Here is a 27,811-nt window from a genome sequence, read left to right on the forward strand (position 1 = left end):
GTTAGTATTTTCATTCTCCATTGCTATACAGGGTTATCAGGACAACTAGTCATGCTTAGCTTTGCTTAATTCTGAAGGATCTAAGCAAAGAACCAAATACTTGCAGATAAAGTTATGTCATGCAAGGCATTGTATCCAGAGAGGACTCATCAACGTGTCCTACATTCCAGGTAAAGAAATACCTGCTGATTTGTTGTCAAAGGTTGTTAACAAAGAACAACTGCGTCTGTATGGAAATAGGCTGCAAATGTGCTAAAGTCTATGATGTCATGAAAAGGAGGAGGATGTTAGCATTTTCATTCTCCATTGCTATTGGATCTCGTGATCCACTGTTTGTGATAGGATGGAAGTACAATGTCTAGTTCTGTTCCCACACTCCTATGTGCTTTTGTACTCTCTCTTTGTTCATTTTTTTCGGACAGAGCAGACGTGTGAAGCTGCTGCTCACACTAGCCATGTTTGTTGTTTTGATTTGTAAGTAAAGGAAGCGTTCACAATGCCAGTGCCTCCACAGCCTCGCTTCTTGCTGTTACTCTGCTGATGCATTAGAGTGCTCACAGCTCCACCGGAGGTGGGTCGCTGCACACTTGTGTGCGTCCCCGGGCTGGGCCGTGGCCAAGGGGGCTGGCACATTCATGGAAATGCAATTTGACTGAGTGATTGATCAGTTAAAATAAGAATGTGTGAAGAGCCCAGCTGGAGAGGGATGTCTTGTCTAGCATCCTGTCCTCACAGTGGCAAAGGTCCATATAGTTAAAGCTATGGTTTTCCCAGTTGTGATGTATGGAAGTGAAAGCTGGACCATAAAGAAGGCTGATCGCTGAAGAATTGATGCTTTTGAAGTCTGGTGCTGGAGGAGACTCTTGAGAGTCCCATGGACTGCAATAAGATCAAACCTCTCCATTCTTAAGGAAATCAGCCCTGAGTGCTCACTGGAAGGACAGATCCTGAAGCTGAGGCTTCAATACTTTGGCCACCTCATGAGAAGAGAAGACTCCCTGGAAAAGACCCTGATGTTGGGAAAGATGGAGGGCACAAGGAGAAGGGGACGACAGAGGACGAGATGGTTGGATAGTGTTCGCAAAGCTACCAGCATGAGTTTGACCAAACTGTGGGAGGCAGTGGAAGACAGAAGTGCCTGACGTGCTCTGGTCCATGGGGTCACGAAGAGTCGGACATGACTAAACGACTAAACAACAACATTAACAACCTCACAGTGGCCAAACAGATGCCCATGGGAAGCCTGAACACAGGACCAGGGTGCAACAGCCACACTCCTCTCCTGTGGTTCCTAGCAAGGAAAAAGAACCCAGCCTCCTTGGTTAGTAACCACTGACAACCTTGTCCTCCACAAATTTGTCGGACCCTCTTTTAAAGCCATCAAAGTTGGCACCTATCGCTACATCTTGTGAAAAGGGAAATGAGTAAGCCTCGTTGACTTCATTTGGGCTTGTTTCTCAGTAGACACGATTAGGAATGTAGCCCAAGTTGGGAGCCCCCAGCGCATCTTATTTAAAAGAAGATTAAGCCAAAGAGGTTCACACAAACAAGGACAGTCCCCCTCTCTGAAGTTGGTTGGGCAAACCCGTTTCTGAGGACCCCCAATCTTCCAGGAGTGCCCAGTGTGCAGAGATGAATTTGTAGCTGGAATAGCAACACACACACACCCGACACAAATGAGGAATCCCAAAGGGGTTCTGGAAAAATATCTGTAGCAGCTTCTCCAGTTGATTTTGTCTAAACTGCCAAACTGACCCTCAAGAGACCCCGAGGCACTGTTTGCAGAATCATTTCCCTTGGGATGAAATAGAGGATAAGTCAGGACCCTTCTCTCCACCCTAAGACTGTCATTTGATTCCTCTTAGCCTCTGATTCACCCTTCGGATGTGTGCTTTGCAATGCACGAAAATCCTTCATTCCAGTTAACAGTTTCAGTGAACCTGACTTAAGTGCTAGTCAGCATCAGTCCAAAGTGAAGTGCCAGAAATTGCCAACGGGAGCCAATTCTTTGACTTCCAGTAGGCCTATTTGTTGTTATGAAACCCTCTGAGCAATATGCAAAGCAAAAAGAGAGTGCGAGAAAGCAAATTATGCACAAAGACAAGCCCATCTGCATCCAGAATTAAGGAGCCACATCAATAAGGGGAAAAAATGTGTTCATCCATGCCTATTTTGCTGCACACCTCCTGAATTTTCATGCTTTAGCGTGAACATATTTGATTATTTTGCTTTCTTTTAGAAAGCAGATTATTTTCAGCAACAAGAAGTTGTGAAGGAGGGGAGGCATAGATAACAGAGGAGAGACAGGGAAGTATTCCAAAGAGACTTTGATGGGAAGCCAGGAGAGAACAAGAAAGCTCTGGGCCATTGGCTTGTTTAAAAATGGATATGCAGCCTATCCAGCTGTTTGAAACTAACAAAGCAATCATTGAATACTCATATCAATGCACACATTCCCTTTGGCTATTTTTCTTTATTGATTTATTTATTTTTCACTGTCTTTATTTTATTTAAATATTTATCGGCCACCCTTTTCATAAGAATCCGGCAAGGGAAAACTGCAGCAACTTTGATAAAACATTAATAAATGCATCAGGGGGAAATAAAGTTAGCTTCTTTCTAGCAAGTCAGGTGCTTTTGCTTTTCCCCAAAAGGCACGGTATTGCTTTGCTCACCTTTCAAAATGGAGATGTCGGGGATTGAACCTGGGACCTTTTGGTGTGCAAAACATGTGCCTTGCCTCTTCAGCTCTGGACCCCGAAGCAGAGAAAACCAAATCCCTACTAGTGGTGAGAACTCCCTACTGAATTTAGCCTAAAGTAGAACGAACAATAATCCACATTTAGAACTAGCACAGCTCTGTTCATGCATCACCTTAGACTAAACCCATAGTCCAACTTGCAGTCCGTTTTTGGGTGGCTCTCTGTGACATTTGATGCCCAGGCAAAGCCAGGTAAGCAAGGCACCAGGCTCTGGCAAGGTCCTAGAGCCCTCACGCCTCCTTCCTGAAGCCTAGTTAGCACTTTTCCAGCTTTGGGAAGGAGGTGGAAAGGTTCTAGGATGGGGGTCAGCAAACTTTTTCAGCAGGGGGCCAGTCCACTTTCTCTCAGACCTTGTGGGGGCCAGACTATATTTTGGGGGGAAATGAACGAATTCCTGTGCCCTACAAATAACCCAGAGATTCATATTAAATAAAAGGACACATTCTACTCATGTAAAAACACGCTGATTTCTGGACCGTCCATGGGCCAGATTTAGAAGGTGATTGGGCCTGATCCAGCCCCTGGGCCTTAGCTTGCCTACCCATGTTCTAGGACCCTGCCAGAGCATCGCGCCTCCTTCTCCTTCTTGTGCCTAGTTTAGCTGGCTTTGGGAAGGCAGCAGGTGGGCTGGGGCTGGGGCATCAGATTTGGGCCTCGCTCCCCACCCCTGCAACAAGGCAGTGTCAAAGCACACTTGCAACTCACTTGGTATGAAAGTCTTGGCTGTGCTGCCAACATGATGCTCTCCAGGAGTTGCTAGACTGCAGCTCTCATCAACCAGCATGGGATCGGTCAGGGATGATGGGAGCTGTCCTTCAGCAAAATCTGGGGCGCATCATATTTACTCCCCCTGCTTTTAGAGGATCCTATCCCCCAACACCACAATTCATATCCCCATTAGTTTTCAGCATTCATTGCAGTGAAGTCAGACCCAACTAAGGCAAATTACGTTCTGTGTGGCATGAAGTGAGGCAGACCTGAGCATTTCATTCCAGGTTTCTGCTAACCTGGAGGCTTGACCTGTGTTTGTTGAAAGAGAGAGACTGGCAGCTATTAAAAGGGAGGGGAGGACTCCTTCTGTTCTCAAAACCCCATTCCCATCTCTCCCTCTGCAAAGGGTTTGCTCCTCCTTCACATCTAATACTGGCTGCTTAATGAATTCGTGCAGACTCGGAGCACAGCGCAGTCAACGCTAGGGACTAGAGACATGGTGCAAGGAAGCAAATGAAAATGTAGAGGCAAGGTCTCCTCAGTGGAGCTAACAAGCAGAGGTGGGAGGCAGGTTGGTGGAGGGAGGGAGGAGGTTTTCTGTGTCTGTTTCTCCCCATTCCTTGCAATTCCAGGATACTTTTCTAAGCTACAAGTTTAACTCGCAGGATATGTTGCAGTTGTTCACTGTGGCTGCTGAGAACGCAGGGAGATGCTTTGTTCTTCCTGCAGATTTCTCCAAGCCCTGTAAACTGAAACTAATAAATAGCTGTAGGGCTTTTTCTTCTTTATCCCCCTTAACCTTCCAGTGCATGTAAAAAGAGCTCTGTCCCCCCATTCATGATCTATGGAAGAGAGAGGGAGCAATTATCTCAGAGTTGCTTAACCTTCTTATCTGTCAAGGGCTGTTTTCACTCAATGCTATTCTGTTAGGGAGATACATTTGGGGAAGGTGATTTTGGAGCCAAAGGTGAGACAGGCCACTTCCTTTCTCCTTTATTCATGCCCTCCTCCCTTCCACCAGCCCTATCTCTCTCTTTCTCCCCTTACCCCTTCTCTCTGCTCTCTTTCTCTTCCACACCTTTCTCTCACTTTCTGACTTCTTGCTTTCTCTCCCCCCCCATGGCACTTCTACCCCTTCCCCCTCCTTGCCATTCACAGGGATTTTCCCAAGCGCCACATGAAATGGGCTAAGGGCCACAGGTCGCCCACCTGTGAGGTGTTGTTGTTGTTTAGTCGTTTAGTCATGTCCGACTCTTCGTGACCCCATGGACCAGAGCACGCTAGGCACTCCTGTCTTCCACTGCCTCCCGCAGTTTGGTCAAACTCATGCTGGTAGCTTCGAGAACACTGTCCAACCATCTCGTCCTCTGTCGTCCCCTTCTCCTTGTGCCCTCAATATTTCCGTGCATCAGGGTCTTTTCCAGGGAGTCTTCTCTTCTTGTGAGGTGGCCAAAGTGTTGGAGCCTCAGCTTCAGGATCTGTCCTTCCAGTGAGCCCTCAGGGCTGATTTCCTTCAGAATGGAGAGGTTTGATCTTCTTGCAGTCCATGGGACTCTCAAGAGTCTCCTCCAGCACCATAATTCAAAAGCATCAATCCTTTTGAGATCAGCCTTCTTTATGGTCCAGCTTTCACTTCCATACATCACAACTGGGAAAACCATAGCTTTAACTATACGGACCTTTGTCGGCAAGGTGATGTCTCTGCTTTTTAAGATGCTGTCTTAACCTGCGAGTTACCTGGATTTAACTATTCATAAGAATGTAAGAAGAATCTGCTGGATCAGGCCAGTGACCCATCTAGTCCAGCATCCTGTTCTCATAGCAGCTGGGCTTTGGAACACTGGAAAACAGGATTTGAACACAAGGGCTGCTGATCCACAGCTTTTCCCCAAACATGATGCATCAAGCAGCATGATAGACTTCCCTGAAACCTTGTTTTATCAAACTATGGTGGAAGCAGATGTTTGGTTGCAACTAGGGTATTCTTAATGCTGCCCTTGTCTCCAAGATCCTTTCCCTCTCTACAACTTCAGCCCTCACCCACCAATTTATTCAAATGTAAGAGAGAGGGAAGGCACCCCTTCCACATATTAAACTCCTTGCTCCTTATTCATGTGGAGTAGTGATGGGGCAAAATCCCAAATCCATTCACACTTAGAGAAGAACCTGTCAAATTTGCGCTTTCCGAAATGCTACGCAAACCAAAATCTGCACTTCCCTGAGTTTTGTGCTGCAGTGCTGCAGCCAAGTAACAGGTGCAGAAATGCATCTACAAGAGTAAAGTATGCATTAAAATGCATATGCCCATGAAACGAACATATACAAATTCTGTATTACAAATTCTGACCGAAGCTATTTAAAGAATAACTTTCTGACAGTAAGAGCTGTTCTACGCTGGAACAGGCTGCCGCAGAAGATGGTCTCTCCTTCATTGGAGGTTATTCAACAGAGGTTGAATGGCCACCTGTCAGGGATTCTTTAGTAGTGAATCCTGCATTGCAGGGGGCTGGACTAGATGACCCTTGGGGGGCCCATTCCACCTCTACAATTCTTCAGTTCTATGAAATAAGACACATTCACCAAACCCATCAAATAGGCCACACCAGGAATGGAAAGGTGGAGTCAAAAGTAATGGGCTGTTATTCTTGGATCTTAAGAACCTAAGCTTCCCATCACCTCTCCCTCCTTCTGCCTGAAAGATAATGCGAAAACAGTAATCACACTCCAGATCTCATCTGGAAAAGTCTTCAGAGTCCCAGGCCAAATGTTCTGCTGCTGCCTTGGACCTTCTTCGCCTGTAATTGCTTTGGGCTTCTGTTCAGTGCCTTGCAGCAGAAGACTCTCCCGGCGACAGCAGTGTGTGTTGGTTTCAGGAAAGGCGAGCTGGACAGGGATTATCCAGTCTAATGAAACCAAGCAGACTGTTCTGCTGCATCGCAGCTAGGCAAGCAAAATGTAGCTGCTATTCCGGCAGTTGTTGTTTAGTCGTATTGGAGCCTCAGCTTCAGGATGCTGTAGGAGATGAGACCTTGGCTTGACCCAGCAAGCTCTTCTTAGGTTCTTACGACAATGATGTTTCTGGGTACCAGTTGCTGGCAGTCTCAAGAGGGGAGGGTGCTCCTATGTTCTGGTCCTGCTTGCAGGTTCCTCATTAGGTATCTGGTTAGTCCTGTGAGAATGGAATGCAGGACACGATGAGCCATAGGCCTTCTGCAGGAGACTCTGCTCATGTATTTATGTCCTTCAAATAGCAACTACAGTAAATCCCATTTTAAAATATATCCACCTTGAATTTGTTTTCTCCTTTTCTATGTTCGTTCTCCCCCTGCAATCTCTGCTTTCCTTGGGAATCAAGCCTGTGGGTGGATGTTTGTTAATTTAAACCTCATATGGAGTAGAGGAGCAATAGCCTGCTAATGTAATAACTAATTTTAAATATGCATTGGCTCCATTAATAGAAAATCCGATCCCCTGTGAACTGTGGCACCCAGATGACTATTATGCTGGGGGAAATATCAGTATTGAAACCTACATAATTATTAGTACATATATAATTAATGTTTACAATATCAGCGGAACCGAAGGTTTATAAATGCATAGCTTCACATACATATCTCAGTGCTTTGAGCTAATATATCTTGAAGGGCAGAAATGTATCAAATTGCCACGTTTTAATTACACAGTCTGCCCCTTTAAGGAGTGATTCAATTTTCCAGCATTTGGATTTGTAAACTCTGTTAATTTGTTGGTTCTCTTCCAAGTACTGATGAGGTTCATTTTCTACTAACGCTTCGATATATTCCCCCCCCCCCAAATGTATAGATCTCCGTACACGACATATTTAATAATCGAGGGTCTGCTGTAGTTACTGATGCAGTGGTTGTGAGCTAGTTATGAAATCCCTAGTTCACATCTCGCCTAAAGCATGGACTTATTAAAATGTCTTAAGCAAGTCACTGTTCTCTAATCGCCAACATCCATTTGAATCACAGAGATCCCCTTTCCTTACAGGAAAAAAAAAGTATTTCTGTGTTGATATCTGGGGAGGGGGGAGGAGTGGAAAGAATGATGGGAACAAAATTCTGCCTCTCCACAGCCACCTCCCAAAGTATGGGGGAGTTTGTCAGGATTTTATTCCAGGACAGAGAAGGATTTGGGGTTTTTAAATCTTTCTCCTCCAACAAGAGGCTGGCTTTTGCCATCGCTGTCCCGCACAAGCTCATAGCAATGCCTGAATCCGGAGAAGAACTTTGGCATCTCTAGCAAGGATGAGATAGTGTAAGAAAGTGGTGGAAAGTACTTTTTCATGCAGAGCTTAGTTCAACTATGGAAGTAGCTCCCACAGGAGGCAGTAATGGCCACCATTGGATATAGCCCATAGCTAGATAGATCTTCCTATATAAATAGAAATGGAATGCTGTCATCACGCGGCCCCTATTGGACGATTTGTAGTGCCTGATCGCAGTCCTGGATTTGCATGAAGTCAGAGCAGGGGAAGGGAACAACAGAGAAGGCAACTTTTAAACAGCAGAGGTTTGAGTAAATCAGGGCAGAGGGACACAGAGGAACAGAGAGGGTATGAGGGGCTTGAAGGCGCTGTGAGGATATAGGGGCTGCCAGTCAGTGTAGCAATATTGAGCAGCATGGGGACTGAGTATAAGGCAACTGCCTATGTCCAACTGGTTGTTGTTGTTTTGCTACAGCTGTGTCAATCCTCTTATTGTGGAGTAACGTTTCTCTCTCTGACATGATCCTCCTTTGGGAGTCATAGACTCATAGAATTGCAGAGTTGGAAGGGCCCAATCCAACCCAACCCACTGCAATACAGGGATCTCAGTCCACTGGTTCTAAATTCTGCTATGTTTTCTCCACTTCAGCAAAGTCCCAAGACCCCTTTCTCTAACCTGGCGGATGATGAAAAGATCTTCAACGGCGGAGACAGCCTGTGGACGGAGCAGAACCAGGAGCATGCCCTGCTCTCCGAAATCACAGAGGAGGACCTGGAGGTCATCCGCCAGCGAGAAGAAGCCATCCAGCAGATAGAGGTCAGTCACTGTCATTGTGGGGGAAGCCTCCGAGAGTTCAGTGCCTCAGCCCTCATGGGATTTTTGGAAATGCGGAGGAATATTGAATATGTGTGCAGTCCTTTGGGGGAATCCCGCTACACTGAGAAATCCTCAACCATTAGGGGTTTGGGAAATACACTTGGCTGAGAAATAGTCCGATACAGTTCTGCTTGGAAGCTAATTTGGATTGTGAAAATGCCTATTGGTGTGGTGAAAATTCAGCTCAGGGATCTTGCCAACAGAAAAGCAGTACCATTAAAAAAAAAATGCTAGTGCTTAATCAGCAGCCATTAGGCATAAAGATTATGAGTTTATATACTTGGTCTGCACAGTGATTTTAATTTAAACAGGAATCTGTAACATAGAGCCAGCCAGCCAGTCACTGGCCTTGCTGGTGTTGTTGCTGTGTCGTGTTTTATGAAATTTCAGTTTCTTGGGGCCTGTTCCCTAAAATGCCACTTTTGTACTGAAAATCACAGCACACACACACATGAAGCCTGTTGTTTGCCACCAGTGATTCTTTAGCAATAAGCATTCTGGATTTTTTTATATATATATATATATATATATATATATATATATATATATATATATATGATCTTTTCTTTAACTGACTGGAAGCTGTATTAATGTAAGTGGTTTTACTACTCTTTTTACTCTCAGCTTTTATATATACATTTAAAAAATGTTGTCTAGCTGCCTTTGCTTTGTTGTTAACTGCCTTGAGCTTTGGGGACATTTTGGACTTTTTAGTTTAGAGGAAAGGTGAGCGAGCGGTGGCAATGCAGAAATTTATAAAGCTCTCTTGTAACACTACAACTCAAGGGCACCCAATGCAGATGGATGTGGGAATATTAGGACAGAGAAAGGAAAGTTCTTTTTAATGAGGTCCTAGTTGAACTATGGAACTCATTCCCAGGGATGGCAAAGATGGTCACCAACTTGGGAGAGAGCTATGGCTACTAGCAGAGATGGCTATGTTCTGCCTCTACAGTTGGAGGCCTCAGCACTCCTGAAGACAAAATTGCTGGAAACCGCAGGAGAGGAGTGGGATCTTCTTCTGAGGTCCTGCTTGCAGGTGTGCTTGGCCCGGGGGTAACCCGTGAAACACAGTCCAGGACCGGTCCAGAATCCAAAGGTTCCGCTGTGAGTCAGTCAAACAGGGCCAAGGCAGGACATGAGGCAGGAAACCAGGCAAGGACAGGTGCAGGATCTAGCATATAGCAATGTTGATGAGCACTCCTCCTGCGAGTACTCAGGTCTCTCCTTCTCTCAGACCTCAGTCTCTGCAGCTCGGGAGACATCGGTGGGTTACTAGACCCAGGGGCCTCCTCAGTCTCCCCTGACCCAACTGGTAGTGGAGCAGCTGTAAGTGATGGCCCAGCTGAAGGCAACGAGGTCATCCCCGCATCTGGAGCCAGGGCAGGCTCAAGCCCCTGACTCGGCCCAGCTGGTGCTTCTTGCAGGGGAACCTGTTCAGGCTGGGGCTCTTCACAATCAGGCCCCAGACTTGGTTCAGATGTCGCCTGAGACAGAGGATCCAGTGTGGACTGAGACTCCTCTGGTTCCGAGTCAGAGCCCAAGTCCCAGGCCATCATATCACTACCCTAAGGAGTCTCAAAGCGGCTAACAATCTCCTTTCCCTTCCTCCCCCACAACAAACACTCTGTTAGGTGAGTGAGGCTGAGAGACTTCAGAGAAGCGTGACTAGCCCAAGATCACCCAGCATGTGGAGGAGTGGGGAAGCAAACCCAATTCACCAGATTACGAGTCCACCACTCTAAACCACTACACCACACTGGCTATCTATGGCTACTAGCTGGTATGGCTATGTTCTGCCTCTACAATTGGAGGCATCAGTGCTGGAAACCACAGGAGAGGAGTGGGATCTTCTTCTGAGGTCCTGCTTACAGGCTTCCCGCAGGCATCTTGGTCAGCCACTGTGAGAACAGGATGCTGGGCCAGATGGGCTATTTGGCACGATCCAGCAGGCTCTTCTTACCTTCTTATGAGCTCTGCTGTATAGAATTGTACATACATCACTATCATCTCCTCAACATGCTTCTGTCTTTCCTTGTAAATCCCCACCACCACCACCGGCACCCACAGCTCAAATGTGAAGGCAATGCTCATATACAAACATAAATAATCAGGAGCATCCTTGTACTCTCACGGCATCTTGGTCAGCGTTGCCAGTATTTGGAATGGCACTGCTTCCCCAAGAGGGAGATGTTTCAAGAAAGGTTGCCCACATTTCAGGGACAGATCATCTGTTTTGTGTTCAGGGTCTCCTTTCTTTCAGCCCCTGACATCTTCAGCAGCAGGTATCTCAGGTAGAATCACCTGGGAAAGACCTCTCTGCCTGCTAGGTTGGAGAGTTGTTGCTCTAAGTAGTGGTGATAGTGCTGTTGTGCTCAGGTCCTTCTTCTTTCTACATTCTCCCAGTTGGCCACTGGTCTAGATGTTTTCCCTTTCACTTGATCCAACAAGGTTCTATTGATGTTCTTAATGCTGGGCTCTATCAACAAATGGTGAGGCTTCGCAAGAGGCAGCTCTGTATGTTTTCCACACCAGTTTTTTATTATTATTATTGGAGATTCCTTGACTCTTTCAGGAAGTGGTGGACTATCTGTCAGGTGTGCGTGCAGGAGCCAGGCCCTGTGACCAATAGGACGTTGCAGGACTGGGGCCTTCCTAAGTTTGTTCTGGAGAGGCAAGGTGTGGCCGCACAGGTGAGGCCGATTGGTAACTCAGCACCTGCTGGCAAGAGCTGGGAAGGGATATAAGGTCAGCATTCCCCTTCAGCTCTTTGCCACAGCAACACGCTTCCTCCCTTGCTGCGTTTTGCTTCTTGCTTCCTGATCCTTGAACCTTGGCTTCTTGACTCCCTGCTTCTTGATCCTTGGACCCTTGACTTCTTGACTCCTTGCTTCTTGATCCTTGGACCCCTGACTTCGTGACTCCTTGCTTCTTGATCCTCGGACCCTTGGCTTCTTGACTCCTGGCTCTCTGACCCTTGGACTCTCGGACACCTGGCTTCCTGGCTTCTGGACCCGCATTCCTGCTCCCACCCCACCATCTTACCCCTGGTCCTGACCTCAATCGCCCATGAACTGGACGGTGACACTATCCTTCATTGGAGGTTTTTAAACAGCAGTTGAATAATCACACATCATGGATTCTTTAGTTGAGATTCCTGCATTGCAGGGGGCTAGACTAGAGGAGACTGAGAGGAGATATGATAGTCATCTTCAAATATCTCAAGGGCTGTCCCATGGAAGATGGAGGAAGCTTGTTTTCTCCTTCGTAGGACTCCAACCAATGGCTTCAAGTCATAAGAAAGGAGATTCTGACTAAACATCAGAAAGGACTTTCTTACGGTAGCAGCTGTTTGAAAGGTTGTGTTCTCTTCATTGGAGGCTTTTAAGCAGCGGTTGAGTGCTCATCTTGGAAGCTTTTGTTGAGATTCCTGTGTTGCAGGACTAGATGACCCTTGTGGTCCCTTTCAACTCCACAATCATATGATTCAGTGGTTCCTTAGATGTTGTCTGTTGGCAGCATGCACTGAGCTACAGCCACTGCCCACACCTCCACTAACCAGTAGGACAGCGGTTCTCAACCTGTGGGTCCCCAGATGTTGTTGGACTACAACTTCCATCATCCCTGAGCTCTGGCCTTGCTAGCTAGGGGTGATGGGAGTTGCAGTTCAGCAACATCTGGGGACCCACAGGTTGAAAAAGACTGCAATAGGAAGACAGACAGGAAAGTCTGCTCAAAATTTGACTCTCTTCACACCAAGCCATCTTCTGGTCTTAGCATTAAGTGTTGGGAACCCTGATATTTCCAGTGTCTTAAACTGTAAGAGAAGCCTCCCAAGGAGACTTCAAGCAGGACGCTCATTTCTGCTGCCCTTCCCCCCATGGTTTCTTAACAATTAATGGGCTTGAGAGGATTCCACCCCAGTGTGGTGTAGTGGTTAAGAGCGGTAGTCTCGTAATCTGGGGAACCGGGTTCTCGTCTCCACTCCTCCACATGCAGCTGCTGGATGACCTTGGGCCAGTCACACTTCTTTGAAGTCTCTCAGCCCCACTCACCTCACAGAGTGTTTGTTGTGGGGGAGGAAGGGAAAGGAGAATGTTAGCCACTTTGAGACTCCTGAAGGGGAGTGAAAGGCAGGATATCAAATCCAAACTCCTCCTCTTCTTCTTCTGAAGTGCACCCTGTGTTTTTTTCCTTACTCCTTCCTTTAACCCCAGTGTTGAATGCAAGCAACTCAGGAAAAATAAGATGTTTGTATATATATCTCTCTCCCTCTCCATGCAGGGCTTAAACTGCAAATGAACTCTGCGCTAGGAGTGCACAATAAATCACAAGATTGGATTAAGAAACATAGTCTTGCGCCTCTCTAATTGGATTAGGCTAATTGTTTCAGGGTGGATTTGGGAATATTATTAGTGCAGCAGGAAATGTGATGTTATCAACACCGTTAGAAGACCATAAACGTTCAAACAAGCCGCCTGTTGCCAGCCAGTTTTCAGCAGGGAAGAGACACGGGGTGGAAGCGGAGATGAGAACTAGGCGTGATTTAATGTTGTAAACAGCAGCCTTAATTCAGCTGATGGGAATTATATGGGGCAATGGATCTCTAATGAAGCTAATTTTATGGTGGTGCTTATCTCCAGTGCTTAGAACTTCATGGAGTGTAAAGGTACATACCTAGAGGTGGCTGTTGACTCCTTGCCCGCATGGACATCCCACTGAGTTTGATAGGATTCAAGCCCAAATAAGCATACATAAATTTACCTAAGATAATTACAGACCCTCCGAGTGTCCCTATTTTCCAGGGACAGTCCCAGATTTACAGAAGCTGCCCCGGTTTCTGATTTGATCATGGAATGTCCCGCTTTTCCTTAGGACATCCCCATTTTCATTGGAGAAATGTTGGAGCGCATTTCATTGGAGAAATGTTGGAGGGTTGGAAATGTTGGAGGGATGCGGGTGGCGCTGTGGGTTAAACCACAGAACCTAGGACTTGCCAATCAGAAGGTCGGTGGTTCGAATCCCTGCGACAGGGTGAGCTCCCGATGCTCAGTCACCTTGGTCATTCTTCTCTGCGCACGTTCCAGCTTGTCAACATCTTACTTAGACCATGGTGCCCATAACTGAACACAGCACCCTAGGTGTACTCTGTCCAAGGCAGTACCATTGCTTGTCTTGATCAGGACACTTATCACCACATATCTTTCAATATCTTAAAGGGGGAGGGGAGTGATATAATGAAATTCAGTTAGAGAGGATTTGAAGAAGTCGGTTATAAATGTTAAGAGAATTAGGTATTTGAATAAATAATTTTTCTCTGTGTTTGATTTTGTTATATTGTGGTGTGTTTTTCTTTGTTGTGTGTTTTGTTGTGTCATTTTGAGATAAATTTGGAAAATCAATGAAAAAAATGTGGGGGGAAAATAAAAGGGGGGGAAATACATGTACAGTCATACCTCGGGTTGCGTTTCTTCGGGTTACAGACCCACCGAAATCTGGAAGTACCAGAATGGGTTACTTCTGGGTTTCGGGGGTCACGCATGCACATAAGTGCTAAATCGTGCTTTGCACATGTGCAGCAGTGCTAAATCGCAACCCATGCATGCACAGGTGCGCCGCTGTGGGTTGCGAACGTGCATCCCTCACGGATCACGTTTGCAACCCGAGCGTCCGCTGTATAGAGATTTTGGTGATTTGCAGTGGCACGAAAACCTCACCTGAATTTAGTTGAGTATTTGCTGAGGAGGCAAATAATTCATGTACTTAGCGCACACGCGTTTCCAAATGACTGGCAGCTCTGGCAAGGCTTCTCCCAATGTGCTGTAGATATGCTGATGTGCTTTGAGGCAATTACCGTTAGGAGCAGAGGGGGGTGAAATAACATCAACACATGGCTAATGTTATGTCACAATTGGCTGACAGACAATCAGAGCCAGCCGCACTGTGCTGTTGCAAGCAGCCCCATAAAATATGTGCCGTCTAAATGTTTATGCCCCCGAATCCAAACACTGTAAAATGTTGGAGCTCGTCCTGCAATTTATGCATCGACTGCCTTGTGGAAGAAGAAGAAGAGGGAAAAGACAAAAAAGAAGAGAGCAAATAGAAGATGTTCAAAGGAAAGGAGACGCTTGAAAGAAAAGGACAGAAGACAAAGGATTATATAAATGATAAAATTATACTGCCAACAGAGAAAGAAGGTAGAGCAGAGGTAGGCCCAACGGATGATTTTGGACTACAACTCCCATCATCCCAGGATCCCTGCAACAAAATGTTGCAGCGCTGAGAGTCCCTGTCCACTGTTACATTGAATCAGCCAAGGCCTTGTCTATTGTGTCCCATTCCATTAGCCCTCTCACCTGGTTTTCCATTTTATATGAGCTTTTTTTTATTGAAATAAAAACTCTTACTACATTTTCAAAATTTACAAAGAAAGAATAAAAAGAATAATTTGATCCTCAGCTACGTGTTCTAAGATAAAAATAATTGTTACAAAATATATGGTAAAACTATAAACAAAACAACAATAAAAAGGGGCGAAGAAGAAGATCAACACAAAATGACAAAAACTAGAAAACAACAGAAAAACAAAATTACTTTTCTTCTACAAATATTATTTAGGAAGTTCAAACCAATATTTGAATATTCTGTACACAATGCCCTTCATACTGGTTAGAGTCCCTCATGGTTTTGTTCACTTCTGCGTATCTCTTCGTGGTTTCGACTCAACTATTACAGTTTAATAATCTGTGTTTTGTTGTTTATCCAAACAATAGGAAGATCCCCCCCCCTTTTTCTGTGAAATTAATCTAAACACAATTAAGTATTATTATTGGAACCATATTTATTCAGATAATTTTGGAAGTGTTCCCATTCTTTTTTTACCTTATCTACCGACCTTATAGGATGTGGGTGGCGCTGTGGGTTAAACCACAGAGCCTAGGACTTGCTGATCAGAAGGTCAGCTGTTCGAATCCCCACGACGGGGTGAGCTCCCGTTGCTTGGTCCCTGCTCCTGCCAACCTAGCAGTTCAAAAGCACCTCAAAGTGCAAGTAGATAAATAGGTACTGCTCCAGTGGGAAGGTAAACAGCGTACGCCGGCTCCCTCTGCCAATAAAGCAAGATGAATGCCGCAACCCCAGAGTCGTCTGCTACTGGACCTAATGGTCAGGGGTCCCTTTACCTTTATCTTTTACCGACCTTATATGAGCTTCTTGTGGCTCCTGAGCAACTTCAGTCCTCATAGAGGAGCCCCCCTTTCCTTCCTTTTTTCATACTGTTGCAGTCTGTGGAGTGCCCCCGAGACTGCGGTTACCTGCCTCTTGTGCCCGGGTGATGCTATTTTGCCTATATACCTGAGCAAGGAGTAGCACTTCTGAGGCTGGTCTGGAAGCTGCCCCTGGTGCAAAATCTGAATGCTATTTTTTATATTATTAAAATAATATTTTTATTAAGTTTAACAATAGAAAAATAAAATAAAAACACAGAAAAACAATATAAAACACAACAATACAAACTTTCACAATACATAAAATACAAACATTTAACAAGAGGAAAAAAGAACAGTCAACACACAAAAAATAGAAAAGGAAAAAACACAAATCACTCTTTTCTAGTTATTTATCTTCAATTAACTTATTTTCCTGACTTCCTCACGCCTCCCTTTTTTATATCCCTTTTTAACAATTAGTTCAGCAAATTCATATCCTACTACTTTGTCCTTATATATTTTACCTCCCAAATTTCAAATGTTTATCTCTTATTACTAGAACCCCTTCATTTTATTTCAATGTCATCAGCATTCATGCATTTTACAATACTTCTGTAAATAAATTTTAAATTTCCTCCAATCTTCTTCCACCAACTCTTCTCCCTGGTCTCGGATTCTGCCAGTCATCTCAGCCATTTCCATATAGTCGATTACTTGCATCTGCCATTCTTCCAAGGTGGGTAATTCTTGTGTCTTCCAATACTTTGCAATGAGTATTCTTGCTGCTGCTATAGTGTACATAAAAAAGTTCTATCCTTCTTTAACACCAATTGGCCGACTATGCCCAGGAGAAAGGCCTCTGGTTTCTTCACGAAAGTATACTTAAATACCTTTTTTATTTCATTATAAATCATCTCCCAGAAAGCCTTAATCCTCGGGCACGTCCACCAAAGGTGAAAGAATGTACCTTCAATTTCTTTACATTTCCAACATTTATTATCGGGCAAATGGTATATTTTTGCAAGCTTGACTGGGGTCATGTACCACCTGCAAAATCTGAATGCTAAACTGCCCCACATTGTGTTACCCCACTAATGAAAATATCGTAGTCACCACCAGTTAGCTACAGGGCTGAGTTGAAGGTGCTGTTTTTGGTGGACAAAGCCCTATACAGCTTAGGACCAGAATACCAAAAGCCCATCTCTTATCAGTTATGCACTTGATGCTCTTTGCTCCTTTGGGAGGAAGAGTGGGATATTAAGTCATTAAACAACTGCATTGGAAATAGAAGATTGGGCAAGGCTGCCCGAATGGTATATGTCCAAAGATGGAAAGTCCCAGTGAAAAATGATTGGCAATTAAAATTGATGGAATACACAGAGCTGGCAAAATTTACCAGAAGAATAAGAGATCAAGATGAGAGACTTTTTTAACAGACAATTTGTTGAATATATGAAGACAAATTGTAAACAATTAAAAATGTTACCAGGATCGACATAAACTCGAGCAGTAAAAAAAAAATAACTTACAGAGAGTAAAAAGATTAAAAGATTATAAATAGGTTGGAATTGGTTATGCATAAGATTGTGACATAAAATAAGGAGCCACAGAGAGGAGAGAATAAAATGTTTATTTTTGTTTAGATTTTATTTTTTGTTTTTCTGAACATTGTAAAATGAAAAATTGGGGATTTTTTATTTTATTTTAGGAAATAGAAGATGTGAAAGATGTGATGAAGTATGATCCTTGCACATTTTTACTGCTTGTCCCAACCGAAAGAAATGAAAATCTCTGAGGATAGACCATTACGTACATGCCGTTCAGCATAGTGGTGGAGTGTCTCAGCATTCCATTAATTTCTTGTTCCCTATAAATACATCGTTTTTTAGTTGTTGGTCCAGCAGTTTTCACATCCTTTCTGACCAGTGGGTAGCTTAGCCTCAGTGCCTCTCATCTGTGAAATGCAATGCTCTTGAACCGAGGGTGAGTTTCTCATCTCCCTATGGCCTGCGGTGCAGGGTGAGTGGTCCGGTTAAAGTGCTGCAGAAAGGGAAACTCTGAAAACTTTTTCCTTTGCCCTAGTATATATATTTCCCCTTTAATGTAGCACAACGAAGAATTGTCCCATTTCTTCAGAGCATTCAAGACTTTGAGGTGGAATAATGGAACTTTGCAAATGGAGGGCAAGAGACAAGGGGCAGCGAGAGAGAAAGAAATCATGTAGGGAAAAAGAAATGATTCCTTCTGCTCCTCTCTTGCACACAAATATATATTCTTTCTTGGAATAATAAACAGTTGTGGTTGGAGTTTCCATATGAACAACATCTGGCACGGAGCAAGCGAGAAGTTTAAGACCTAACTGCGACATGATTGTGCAGGGAAATCTATTTGAGGTCGTTTTGACCGGTTTCTAATAATCGCCCGATATAACAGCCCTCTTCCCCTGAGATCTGTAAAATTGGATTCGTATGATCTAATCTAAACCCTTTTTGGAAGTCAAGGAGAAGGGCTTTTCTCCCTCCATTAACATGGGCTGTGCATCTGAGCTAGCAACCTCTGTTCTGGTTCAGCAAAGCTCTTGAATGCTTGCTTAAGTGTTTTCATGAATAAGGATTGGCTTAAGCAGATACTTGAATTTAGCATGCTTCTGCAAGGTTCAGCAGAGTCAAGGTTATAGCGGAGAGGGGACTTTTATACCCTTTCAGAACTGGAGTAAGGACATTTCTCCCTTTCTAAATCAGCAGGATGAGGATTGGCCAAAGCAAAGTGGTGGGAATGAGGTCAGGGCATCTTGAAGGCCATTTTCACCAACCCAGAGCTCCCCTGAGCTTGACTCCACCACCTTGTTCTGCCCTAACCCCATCTTGTTGAGCACAACACCAGCCTTGTAGAGAGGACACCAAGGCCCCCAGCACCATCACTCTTGAGATGGTCCACTTGTACTGCTGGGGAGAAATCATGACCGAAGAAATTTGGAAAGGGCTAAAGTAAAGGTTGGGACACGGGTGGCGCTGTGGGTTAAACCACAGAGCCTAGGACTTGCCGATCAGAAAGTCAACGGTTCGAATCCCCACAACGGGGTGAGCTCCCATTGCTCAGTCCCTGCTCCTGCCAACCTAGCAGTTTGAAAGTGCGTCAAAGTGCAAGTAGATAAATAGGTACCGCTCCAGCGGAAAGGTAAACGGCTTTTCCATGCGCTGCTCTGGTTCGCCAGAAGCGGCTTAGTCATGCTGGCCACATGACCATGAAGCTGTACGCCGGCTCCCTCGGCCAATAAAGCAAGATGAGTGCCACAACCCCAGAGTGGGCCATGACTGGACCTAACAGTCAGGGGTCCCTTTACCTAAAGAGAGGGTGGGAAGCTGCATGCATGTTTGATTCATATGAAGTCTGGCTGTTGTTGTACCTTCTGAGCCCTCATATTCAGATAAAAATGGGAGACACATAAGAACATAATTGAGCCTGGATAGCTGAGTTGGTTAGAGCATGGTAGTGATGACGCCAAGGTTGCAGGTTCGATCCGTGTATGAGACAGCTGCATATTCCTACATGGCAGTGATTTGAACTAGATCGGGGTTTCCCAAACTTGGGTCTGTTTTTGGACTACAATTCCCACCCTTCCCATCCCACTGGTTCTGCTAGCTCAGGATGATGGAACTTGTAGTCCAAAAACATCTGGAGACCTAAGTTTGGGAAACCCTGAACTAGATGATCCTTAGGGTCTCTTCCAACTCTACAATTCTATGATTCTACGATAATAAGTGCCTCCTAGGTCAGGTCATTGTGAAGTTGAGGCTCCAATACTTTGGCCACCTCATGAGAAGAGAAGACTCCCTGGAAAAGACCCTGATGTTGGGAAAGATGGAGGGCACAAGGAGAAGGGGACGACAGAGGACGAGATGGTTGGACAGTGTTCTCAAAGCTACAAACATGAGTTTGACCAAACTGCGGGAGGCAGTGGAAGACAGGAGTGCCTGGCGTGCTCTGGTCCATGGGGTCACGAAGAGGCTGACACGACTAAACGACTAAACAAGGTCAGGTTAATGGCCCACCTAGTTCAGCATCCTTTTCTCACAGTGGCCCACCAGATGCCTGTGGGAGACCAGGAAGCAGGACCTGAGCACACAAGAGCAACACTCCACTCCTGTGGTTTCCTGCTACTGGTATTCAGAAGCACCTCTGCCTCCAACTGTGGAGACAGAGCTTAGCCCTTATGGCTAGGAGCCACCAGTAGCCCTCTCCTCCTCCATGAATTTGTCCAATCCTCTTTTGAAACAATACAACTTGGTAGCCATCTCTGCCTACTGTGGCAGTGAGTTCCATAGTTTAACTGTGTGCTACATTCTTTTATCTATCTTAAATCTTCCGACAATCAGCTTCATTGGGTGCCCACGAGTTCTAGTGTTATGGGAGACGGTGTGGATAAGGACTATTTATTTATTTATTTATTTATTTATTTATTTATTTATTTATACCCCGCACATCTGGCTGGGTTTCCCCAGCCACTCTGGGCGGCTTCCAACAGAACACTAAAATACAATATCCTATTAAACACTAAAAGCTTCCCTAAACAGGGCTGCCTTCAGATGTCTTCTAAAAGTCTGGTAGTTGTTCTTCTCTTTGACATCTGGTGGGAGGGCGTTCCACAGGGCGGGTGCCACCACCGAGAAGGCCCTCTGCCTGGTTCCCTGTAACTTGGCTTCTTGCAGCGAGGGAACCGCCAGAAGGCCCTCGGCGCTAGACCTCAGTGTCCGGGCAGAACGATGGGGATGGAGACGCTCCTTCAGGTATACTGGACTGAGGCCATTTAGGGCTTTAAAGGTCAGCACCAACACTTTGAATTGTGCTCAGAAACGTACTGGGAGCCAGTATAGGTCTTTCAAGACTGGTGTTATATGGTCTCGGCGGCTGCCCCCAGTCACCAGTCTAGCTGCCGCATTCTGGATTAGTTGTAGTTTCCAGGTCACCTTCAAAGGTAGCCCCACATAGAGCGCATTGCAGTAGTCCAAGCGAGAGATAACTAGAGCATGCATTACTCTGGCGAGACAGTCTGTGGGCATGTAGGGTCTCAGCCTGCATACCAGATGGAGCTGATAAACAGAAAATAGAAGACTATACAGCAGAACCTCTTCCACCTCTGCTTAAAAGCTTGCGAGGGAAACTCTTTGAAACAACATCACATCTCTCTGGCAGTTTTGCAACTCTTTTTAACTAATCTTGGATGCTTGATCTTTTGCGCTTAGAACAGATTTATTGTACAAACCCCTTTTCCTTGTAAGAGCACCTGGGCTAGATCTTGCTCTTTCCTAGTCACTGAGTTTGCTAGACTGCTGTAATAAAATCTTACTTCTTTCCTTGCAAGTAAAAGCCTCTGCTCTCTGGTTTTGGGCGAGAGCCAGGGCGGTTGTTCTTAGGCCTGTGAGTGCTGCTCTATGCTACACAATTCTCTCTTGAGACCTGCCACCACTTCTCCCCGGATTGGCAGATAGTCTCTTGTGTCTTTTAATGCACAAACAGATCTCCAGGCAGAAGGGGGCCTTCGATAACAGCAATGCTAATAACATGGCAGCAGTTAAATGCAGCGAAGGCCTTTTGGTCTGCATAATTCCTCCACCCGTCCCCTTTCCCTTAATTTCCCAGGTGGTGAGTCAGTCTCGCAAGCGAGTACTGAAGTCATTTCTCCCGTAAGCAGGATGCCAGTTACAAATCCTGCTCACCCTCTTTATTCTTGCCACTGCTCATTGATGATGATGGTAAAAAAGGTTGTTATTATTATTGCACATCTGACCAGGCACAACTTGCATAAATAATGCAGAAAACACGTTCATAAATAAACCACACTCTGACTATTAAAGAAACTGCCTTTCCGGCTCCATAACAGCCTGGCCTGAACAGTGTCTGGAGCCACAAATTTTCACGTTCTTCTTGCACTAATAAAGAGGGCATTTGCAAGGTGCATCACTTGGCTTTCACTTGCTAATTAAGAATTAGACACTAATCAGGGTCTCATAAGCTTGTGATGATATGTTTATTACAGTGTTCTAGTATCCATTGAAGTGTGTGTGTGTGCGCGCATTGACCTTGGCATTTCTCTGGAAACTTAAGAAAACTTTTTAACCTACAAAGTATCCCAAACTCATGATTTGCCAGACTGGTGTCCCTGCGCCCAGCTGTGGTGGACTCAGATATCAGGGGGCACCTCAGAAGGATATGAAACCCCTGCCCTCATGATTTCCTCCTGCCCCCATTTTCTATCTTCCTATTTTCATTTCTAGGAAGATTCAAAACCCTGCAGATCAAAACCCACGAGTGGCAAGCTTCTTCTAAACCCTATAAACAGAGACCGCTTAATGTTCATTTCTGACCCAAGGCAGATGTCCCTTGCGGTGAGGACTTACTGCTCTCTGAAGTTCAAACCAATGATATCATAACTTTATCGAGGGAGGCTAAATTGCAGGCTTCCTCAGTGAAGGGACATTGTGGGTTGCAGCACCAAGGGGAAAGATTTCTCGCCTGTGGAAGGAACTTAGGATCATGGGCACCATATCTGTGAAATGGCAATTTGGTGTGTTGGCTTTCAAAGAAACAGCGATAAACTTCCATGTGGGGTCACTTTGCACGATGTTGTAGGTTCTGAAATGATGCTCTGTGTTGTTTTCAGCCAGCTATGATACTCAGAATGCTTTGCTGGCAGGTAGAACACAACAAAGCAGGGGTTGGCCTTAAACTCTGTGATATTATTGATCTATAAAGCCCTGAAAGCTGTCTGAAAGACCATATTCCCCTACACAAACCTGCCAAAGATCTTCAGAGGAAGCCCATCTCTTGCTCCTGCCACCCCCAAAGGCATGCTTAGTGGGGATTCTGGAAATGGTCCTCATGATGGCTGCTCCCAGACTTTGAAACTCTCTGTCTATAAAAGCTGGACTGTCTCCTTCCTTGTTGTCCTTCTGCTGGCAGAAGAAGACCTTCTTGTTCCAACAGGTTTTGGGGAACTGACTCCTTTAATGAGGAGGCTGGTACTGTGCCGTTTTTCTTGGGCAGGGGGTGTATTAAATTGTTTTTAATGATTGCTTCCCCTCTATGTTAGGGACACGGGTGGCGCTGTGGGTTAAACCACAGAGCCTAGGACTTGCCGATCAGAAGGCTGGCGGTTCGAATCCCCGCAACGGGGTGAGCTCCCGTTGCTCGGTCCCTGCTCCTGCCAACCTAGCAGTTCGAAAGCACTTCAAAGTGCAAGTAGATAAATAGGTACCGCTCCGGCAGGAAGGTAAATGGCGTTTCCGTGCGCTGCTCTGGTTCACCAGAAGCGGCTTAGTCATGCTGGCCACATAACCCGGAAGCTGTCTGTGGACAAACGCTGGCTTCCTCAGTCTATAGAGCAAGATGAGTGCCGCAACCCCAGAGTCGGTAACGACTGGACCTAATGGTCAGGGGTCCCTTTACCCTTTAACTTTACCTCCCCTCTATGTTATCTTTAAGTCACCTTCAGCCCCTATCTGGGGAAAAAGATACAACAACAACAACTCAGTGTATAGGAAGGGTGGCAACCATGTTTTGAACAAGCCTTAGGGAAGCATTCAGTCTCCGCTTAAATGGGAGTAAATCCCATTGGACCCAGGCTGGATGTATTTTGGGATGGTGCTGTTAGTGCTGGTTATATACCGAATGCTTATATGTCGCCTTTCAAAACTGGTTTAATCTAGCTGAATGCCATGCTGCCAGGATAGATGTTGTCCTCTGAGGTAGAAAAGACGATCCATTTCCCAGGGGTCAACACAGAAATGATGTGCTGGAGCCTCACTGTTTGTTTTCTTTACAAGTCGTATGGAGCTGTCTGCTAAGGACTTAAGAACTGCATTGCTGGATCAAACCAAGGAGCTTTTTTTCCTAAACAAGCATCCAGTCTCAACTAAAGCTGTGTCCCCAAACCCCACACACCCTCTTTTTAAAAAAAAATACAATTCATTGCATAAGGATTGGCAAAGCAATTCCATCTCAAGAGAACAGATGGTATTTTCTCTTTAATTTTCAGGAGGGGTATGTGTTGGTTACCCTACTTGACCAAGGGTATTCCATTCTTTCTTGCTTTTAAAAGAAAAATAGTGACTTATGCCAATCACAGGCTCCTAATGCAGTTTGACAGCTTCCTGGAATGCCTTGGGAGTGACAGTATGCCACACTGTATCACATCGCTGCCATTGTGGTCCAGAGATTCTGATTGGTTGGAGGGGGAGTGAGGTTCCCGCCACACCTTTCTGACTGCAACATGTCCTGGCAAGACTCAGTATGCCCCGTGGAGGTCCTTAAGGTCCACAAATGACAACACTTTGGAGGTCCCAAGCCGCAAGGTTGGTCTCAACTAGGGCCAGGGCCTTTTCAGTACTGGCCCCGACTTGGTGGAAAGCTCTGTCACAAGAAACTAGGGCCCTGCATGACTTGACATCTTTCTGCAGGGCCTGCAAGATGGAGCTGTTCCTCCTGACCTTTGGCTTGGACAGGAGAGATATGTCTTGTTGCAGCTGGGGCAGATGAAGGCATCCAGTTGTGCTGATACAGGTGTATCATGTCGTTTCTTCTCTCTGCGCTTTCCCAGCGGTCATTCCTCCTCTCATCAGGAAGTTATATTTACAGTCATACCTCATGTTACGTTTGCTTCATGTTACGTTTTTTCAGGTTGCATCCCGTGGCAACTCGGAAGTACTGGAAAGGGTTACTTCCAGGTTTTGCTGTTCGCATATTCGCAGAAGCACTAAATTGCGCTTCACACATGCACACAAGCACCAAATCACGCCACACACCTGCGCAGATATGGCGCTTCTGGATGCACTCTTTTCATGTTGCGAACGGGCCTCCAGAACGGATCCCCATTCGCAACCAGAGGTACCACTGTAGTCTGAATCTCCTTTCTTGTTGTTTGAATCCGTTGGTTCAGGTCCTATCCTCTGGCGTAGCAGAAAACAAGCTTGTTCCCTCTTCCATGTGACAGCCCTTCAGATAGTTGACGGCAGCTTTTATATCATCTCTCAGTCTTCTCTTCTGCAGACCAGACATACCCAATTGCCTCAACCATTCCCCATAAGACTTGGTCGCCCTCTTATGCAAACCTTCCAGCTTGTCAAGATCCTCCTTAAATTGTGGCGCACAGAACTAACATCTCCAGGAAGGACTGGAAGCAGCCCCTGTCTGAATCTTTGCCCAGCTGCAGCCAGTTATTGTCAACAACTTGAGGCTATACGAACCAATGGCCTGGCTTGGTATAAAAAGGGGATTGTACTTTAGTGGTAGGGATGTGGGTGGCGCTGTGGGTTAAACCACAGAGCCTAGGACTTGCTGATCAGAAGGTCGGCGGTTCGAATCCCCGCGACGAGGTGAGCTCCCGTTGCTCGGTCCCTGCTCCTGCCAACCTAGCAGTTCGAAAGCACGTCAAAGTGCAAGTAGATAAATAGGTACCGCTCCGGTGGGAAGGTAAACGGCCTTTCCGTGCGCTGCTCTGGTTTGCCAGAAGCAGCTTAGTCCTGCTGGCCACATGACCCGGAAGCTGTACGCCGGCTCCCTCGGCCAATAAAGCGAGATGAGCGCCGCAACCCCAGAGTCGTCTGTGACTGGACCTAATGGTGAGTGGTCGCCTTACCTTTACCTTTAGCTTAGTGGTAGAGCATCTGCTTTGCATGAAAAAGGTCCAGGTTCATATCCCAGCCTCTCCAGGTAGGGCTGGGGTGGACTGGATGCTTCCTGTCCTGTATTATGCTGGGTTAACCAGGCTTTTCTTGAATCTGTGTCACTCTGTGCTTCCTGTACTCCTTCCACTGCATTGATAAGCCATGGCCATTTTATACCCGAAATGTCTCTTTGCCTTTGTCGGTTCCTGCAGCAGACACTCTTGTTTACATCTTAGAGAGAGAGAAACAGCCTGGGGTTATTGCCAATGGCAGTAATCACAACAAGACTCCAGGGCCTTTACCATCCCCAATCCTGTAAAAACGGCAAACAAACTAAAAGCCCCTGTTTTAAGGCAAGCTGGCCAAAGGGAGATTTCTGCAATCAGCGCCGGTTGCTGATTCATGTTTGCTGGAATGTTTTATCTATATGTTTGTGAAACCAGAGCCAGCTTTGAGTAACCTTGAGGGCACTTGCTACCGCTGCAGAGAGACAAATTAAATCACCGGACTCTGGTATTTGCAGGGAAATAGCGCTTTTGCCAATTAACCCCTCAGAATCAGATAAACTTGATAAAACGAAAAGGCAGCCATTGAAATCCTTGTGGTTCTTTGCAACGGGAGCTCTGGCTTCATCTGATAGAAATTAGCCCTCTGAGTCATCGGCTTCTCTGCAGAGGTGTAATGGAATGTCTGCAATCTGGGGCAAAAGCTCACTGACTGAATTCATTTCCAGGCAGCATAAGAGTACCATTCTGCATCGATGTTAGAAATGTCAGGTGCACTGATACAGGGCAGATAACACCTGACCTGATAGCAGTAGATGGGAAAGCAAGGATCGAAGGGGTTTAGCAGACCACAAGCTTTGGAACCCTGGAAAAATATTCAGAAAGGGTCAACCCAAATGATCAAGGGGATGGTAGCAATTTGCAAATGGAAACCTGCTGTTGTTGTTGGCACCTGCCTGTCTTGTGAGAGAATGGAGTGCACCTGTAGAGGTGAAGTCCAACTGCCAGAGAATCACAGCACTCCCTAATGCCGCCTGCTGCTTTAACAATTGCCCTTCCACCACACCTGACTTAACCCCCTCTTGCTTGGATTACTGCAATGCGCTCTATGTGGGGCTACCTTTGAAGGTGACCCGGAAACTACAACTAATCTAGAATGCGGCAGCTAGACTGGTGACTGGGAGCGGCCGCCAAGACCACGTAACACTGGTCTTGAAAGATCTACATTGGCTCCCAGTATGTTTCCGAGCACAATTCAAAGTGTTGGTGCTGACCTTTCAAGCCCTAAACAGCCTTGGTCCAGTATACCTGAAGGAGCGTCTCCATCCCCATCGTTCTGCCCGGACACTGAGGTCTAGTGCCAAGGGCCTTCTGGCGGTTGCCTCACTTTGAGAAGCGAAATTACCGGGAATCAGGCAGAGGCCTTCTCGGTAGTGGCACCTGCCATGTGGAACGCCCTCCCACCATATGTCAAAGAGAACAACAACTACCAGACTTTTAGAAGACGTCTGAAGGCAGCCCTGTTTAGGGAAGCTTTTAATGTTTAATAGACTATTATATTTTAATATTCTGTTGGAAGCCATCCAGCATGGCTGGAGAAACCCAGCCAAATGGGTGGGGTATATAATAATAATAATAATAATAATAATAATAATAATAATAATAATAATAATTATTATTATTATTATTATTATTATTATACACTCATCTCACCTGCTTCCTCTCCCCTCACAAGTCACCCCAAGACACACACCCCTCCTCTCACAGTTCACTCCAACCAAATGGGAAAAATGGAAAATAGAATGTATTTTCCATGTGGATGAAGAAGAGAGAGATAGAGACAGAAAGACAGACAGACAGAGAGAGAGAGAGAGGGAGATTGAAATTGGTCCCCGCTTCTTAGCTCTTTTCCATCCCACTTGAAAAGGTGGCATTTTGCACTCGCCATTGTAAATCACAGTCCGGATACTTAAGCAAACTGTGACAGAGGTGAGATTCCCGTGAAACCGCTGAGCCAGGAATAAAGCACTTTTAAATCCCAATGGCAGGAGAGGGGAGGCAGGAGGAAGAAGCCCCACTTGACTCAGCTGATCATCTTTCTCCCTCCTCGAGGTTGAAGAGGTCTCCGTCTTTTAAGTACACAGTCTTTGATATTAAATTCATAGGCTTCCCAAATGGCAGCGGGGTTTATAGCCTGCCTATAAAGAACCTAAAAGATGGCTCCTCTCTTAGACTACCCCCCCCCCGCCTTTGCCTTTTGACAATATTTGGCTCACAGGGGAAGCTCATAACTTCTCAGAAATGTTACCCGTCTCCATGCAAGATCCTTCCTAATGTCAGGGATCACATTCCCTTCCT

The 27,811-nt window shown here is 45.7% G+C and overlaps 1 protein-coding gene across 5 annotated transcripts in view; it reads left to right on the forward strand.

Moving 5' to 3' along the window:
- TSNARE1 (t-SNARE domain containing 1) overlaps window positions 1-27,811 on the forward strand; it is a 448,733-nt gene that overhangs the window by 253,639 nt on the left and 167,283 nt on the right. For all 5 annotated transcript variants that reach the window (XM_053395183.1, XM_053395184.1, XM_053395181.1 and 2 more), the window contains one exon: window positions 8,351-8,518. In XM_053395183.1, the coding sequence (XP_053251158.1) occupies window positions 8,351-8,518 (168 nt within the window). The remainder of the gene's footprint in view (window positions 1-8,350; window positions 8,519-27,811) is intronic.

This window comes from Podarcis raffonei, chromosome 7 (assembly GCF_027172205.1).
Source record: "Podarcis raffonei isolate rPodRaf1 chromosome 7, rPodRaf1.pri, whole genome shotgun sequence".
Taxonomy (NCBI): Eukaryota; Metazoa; Chordata; class Lepidosauria; order Squamata; family Lacertidae; genus Podarcis; species Podarcis raffonei.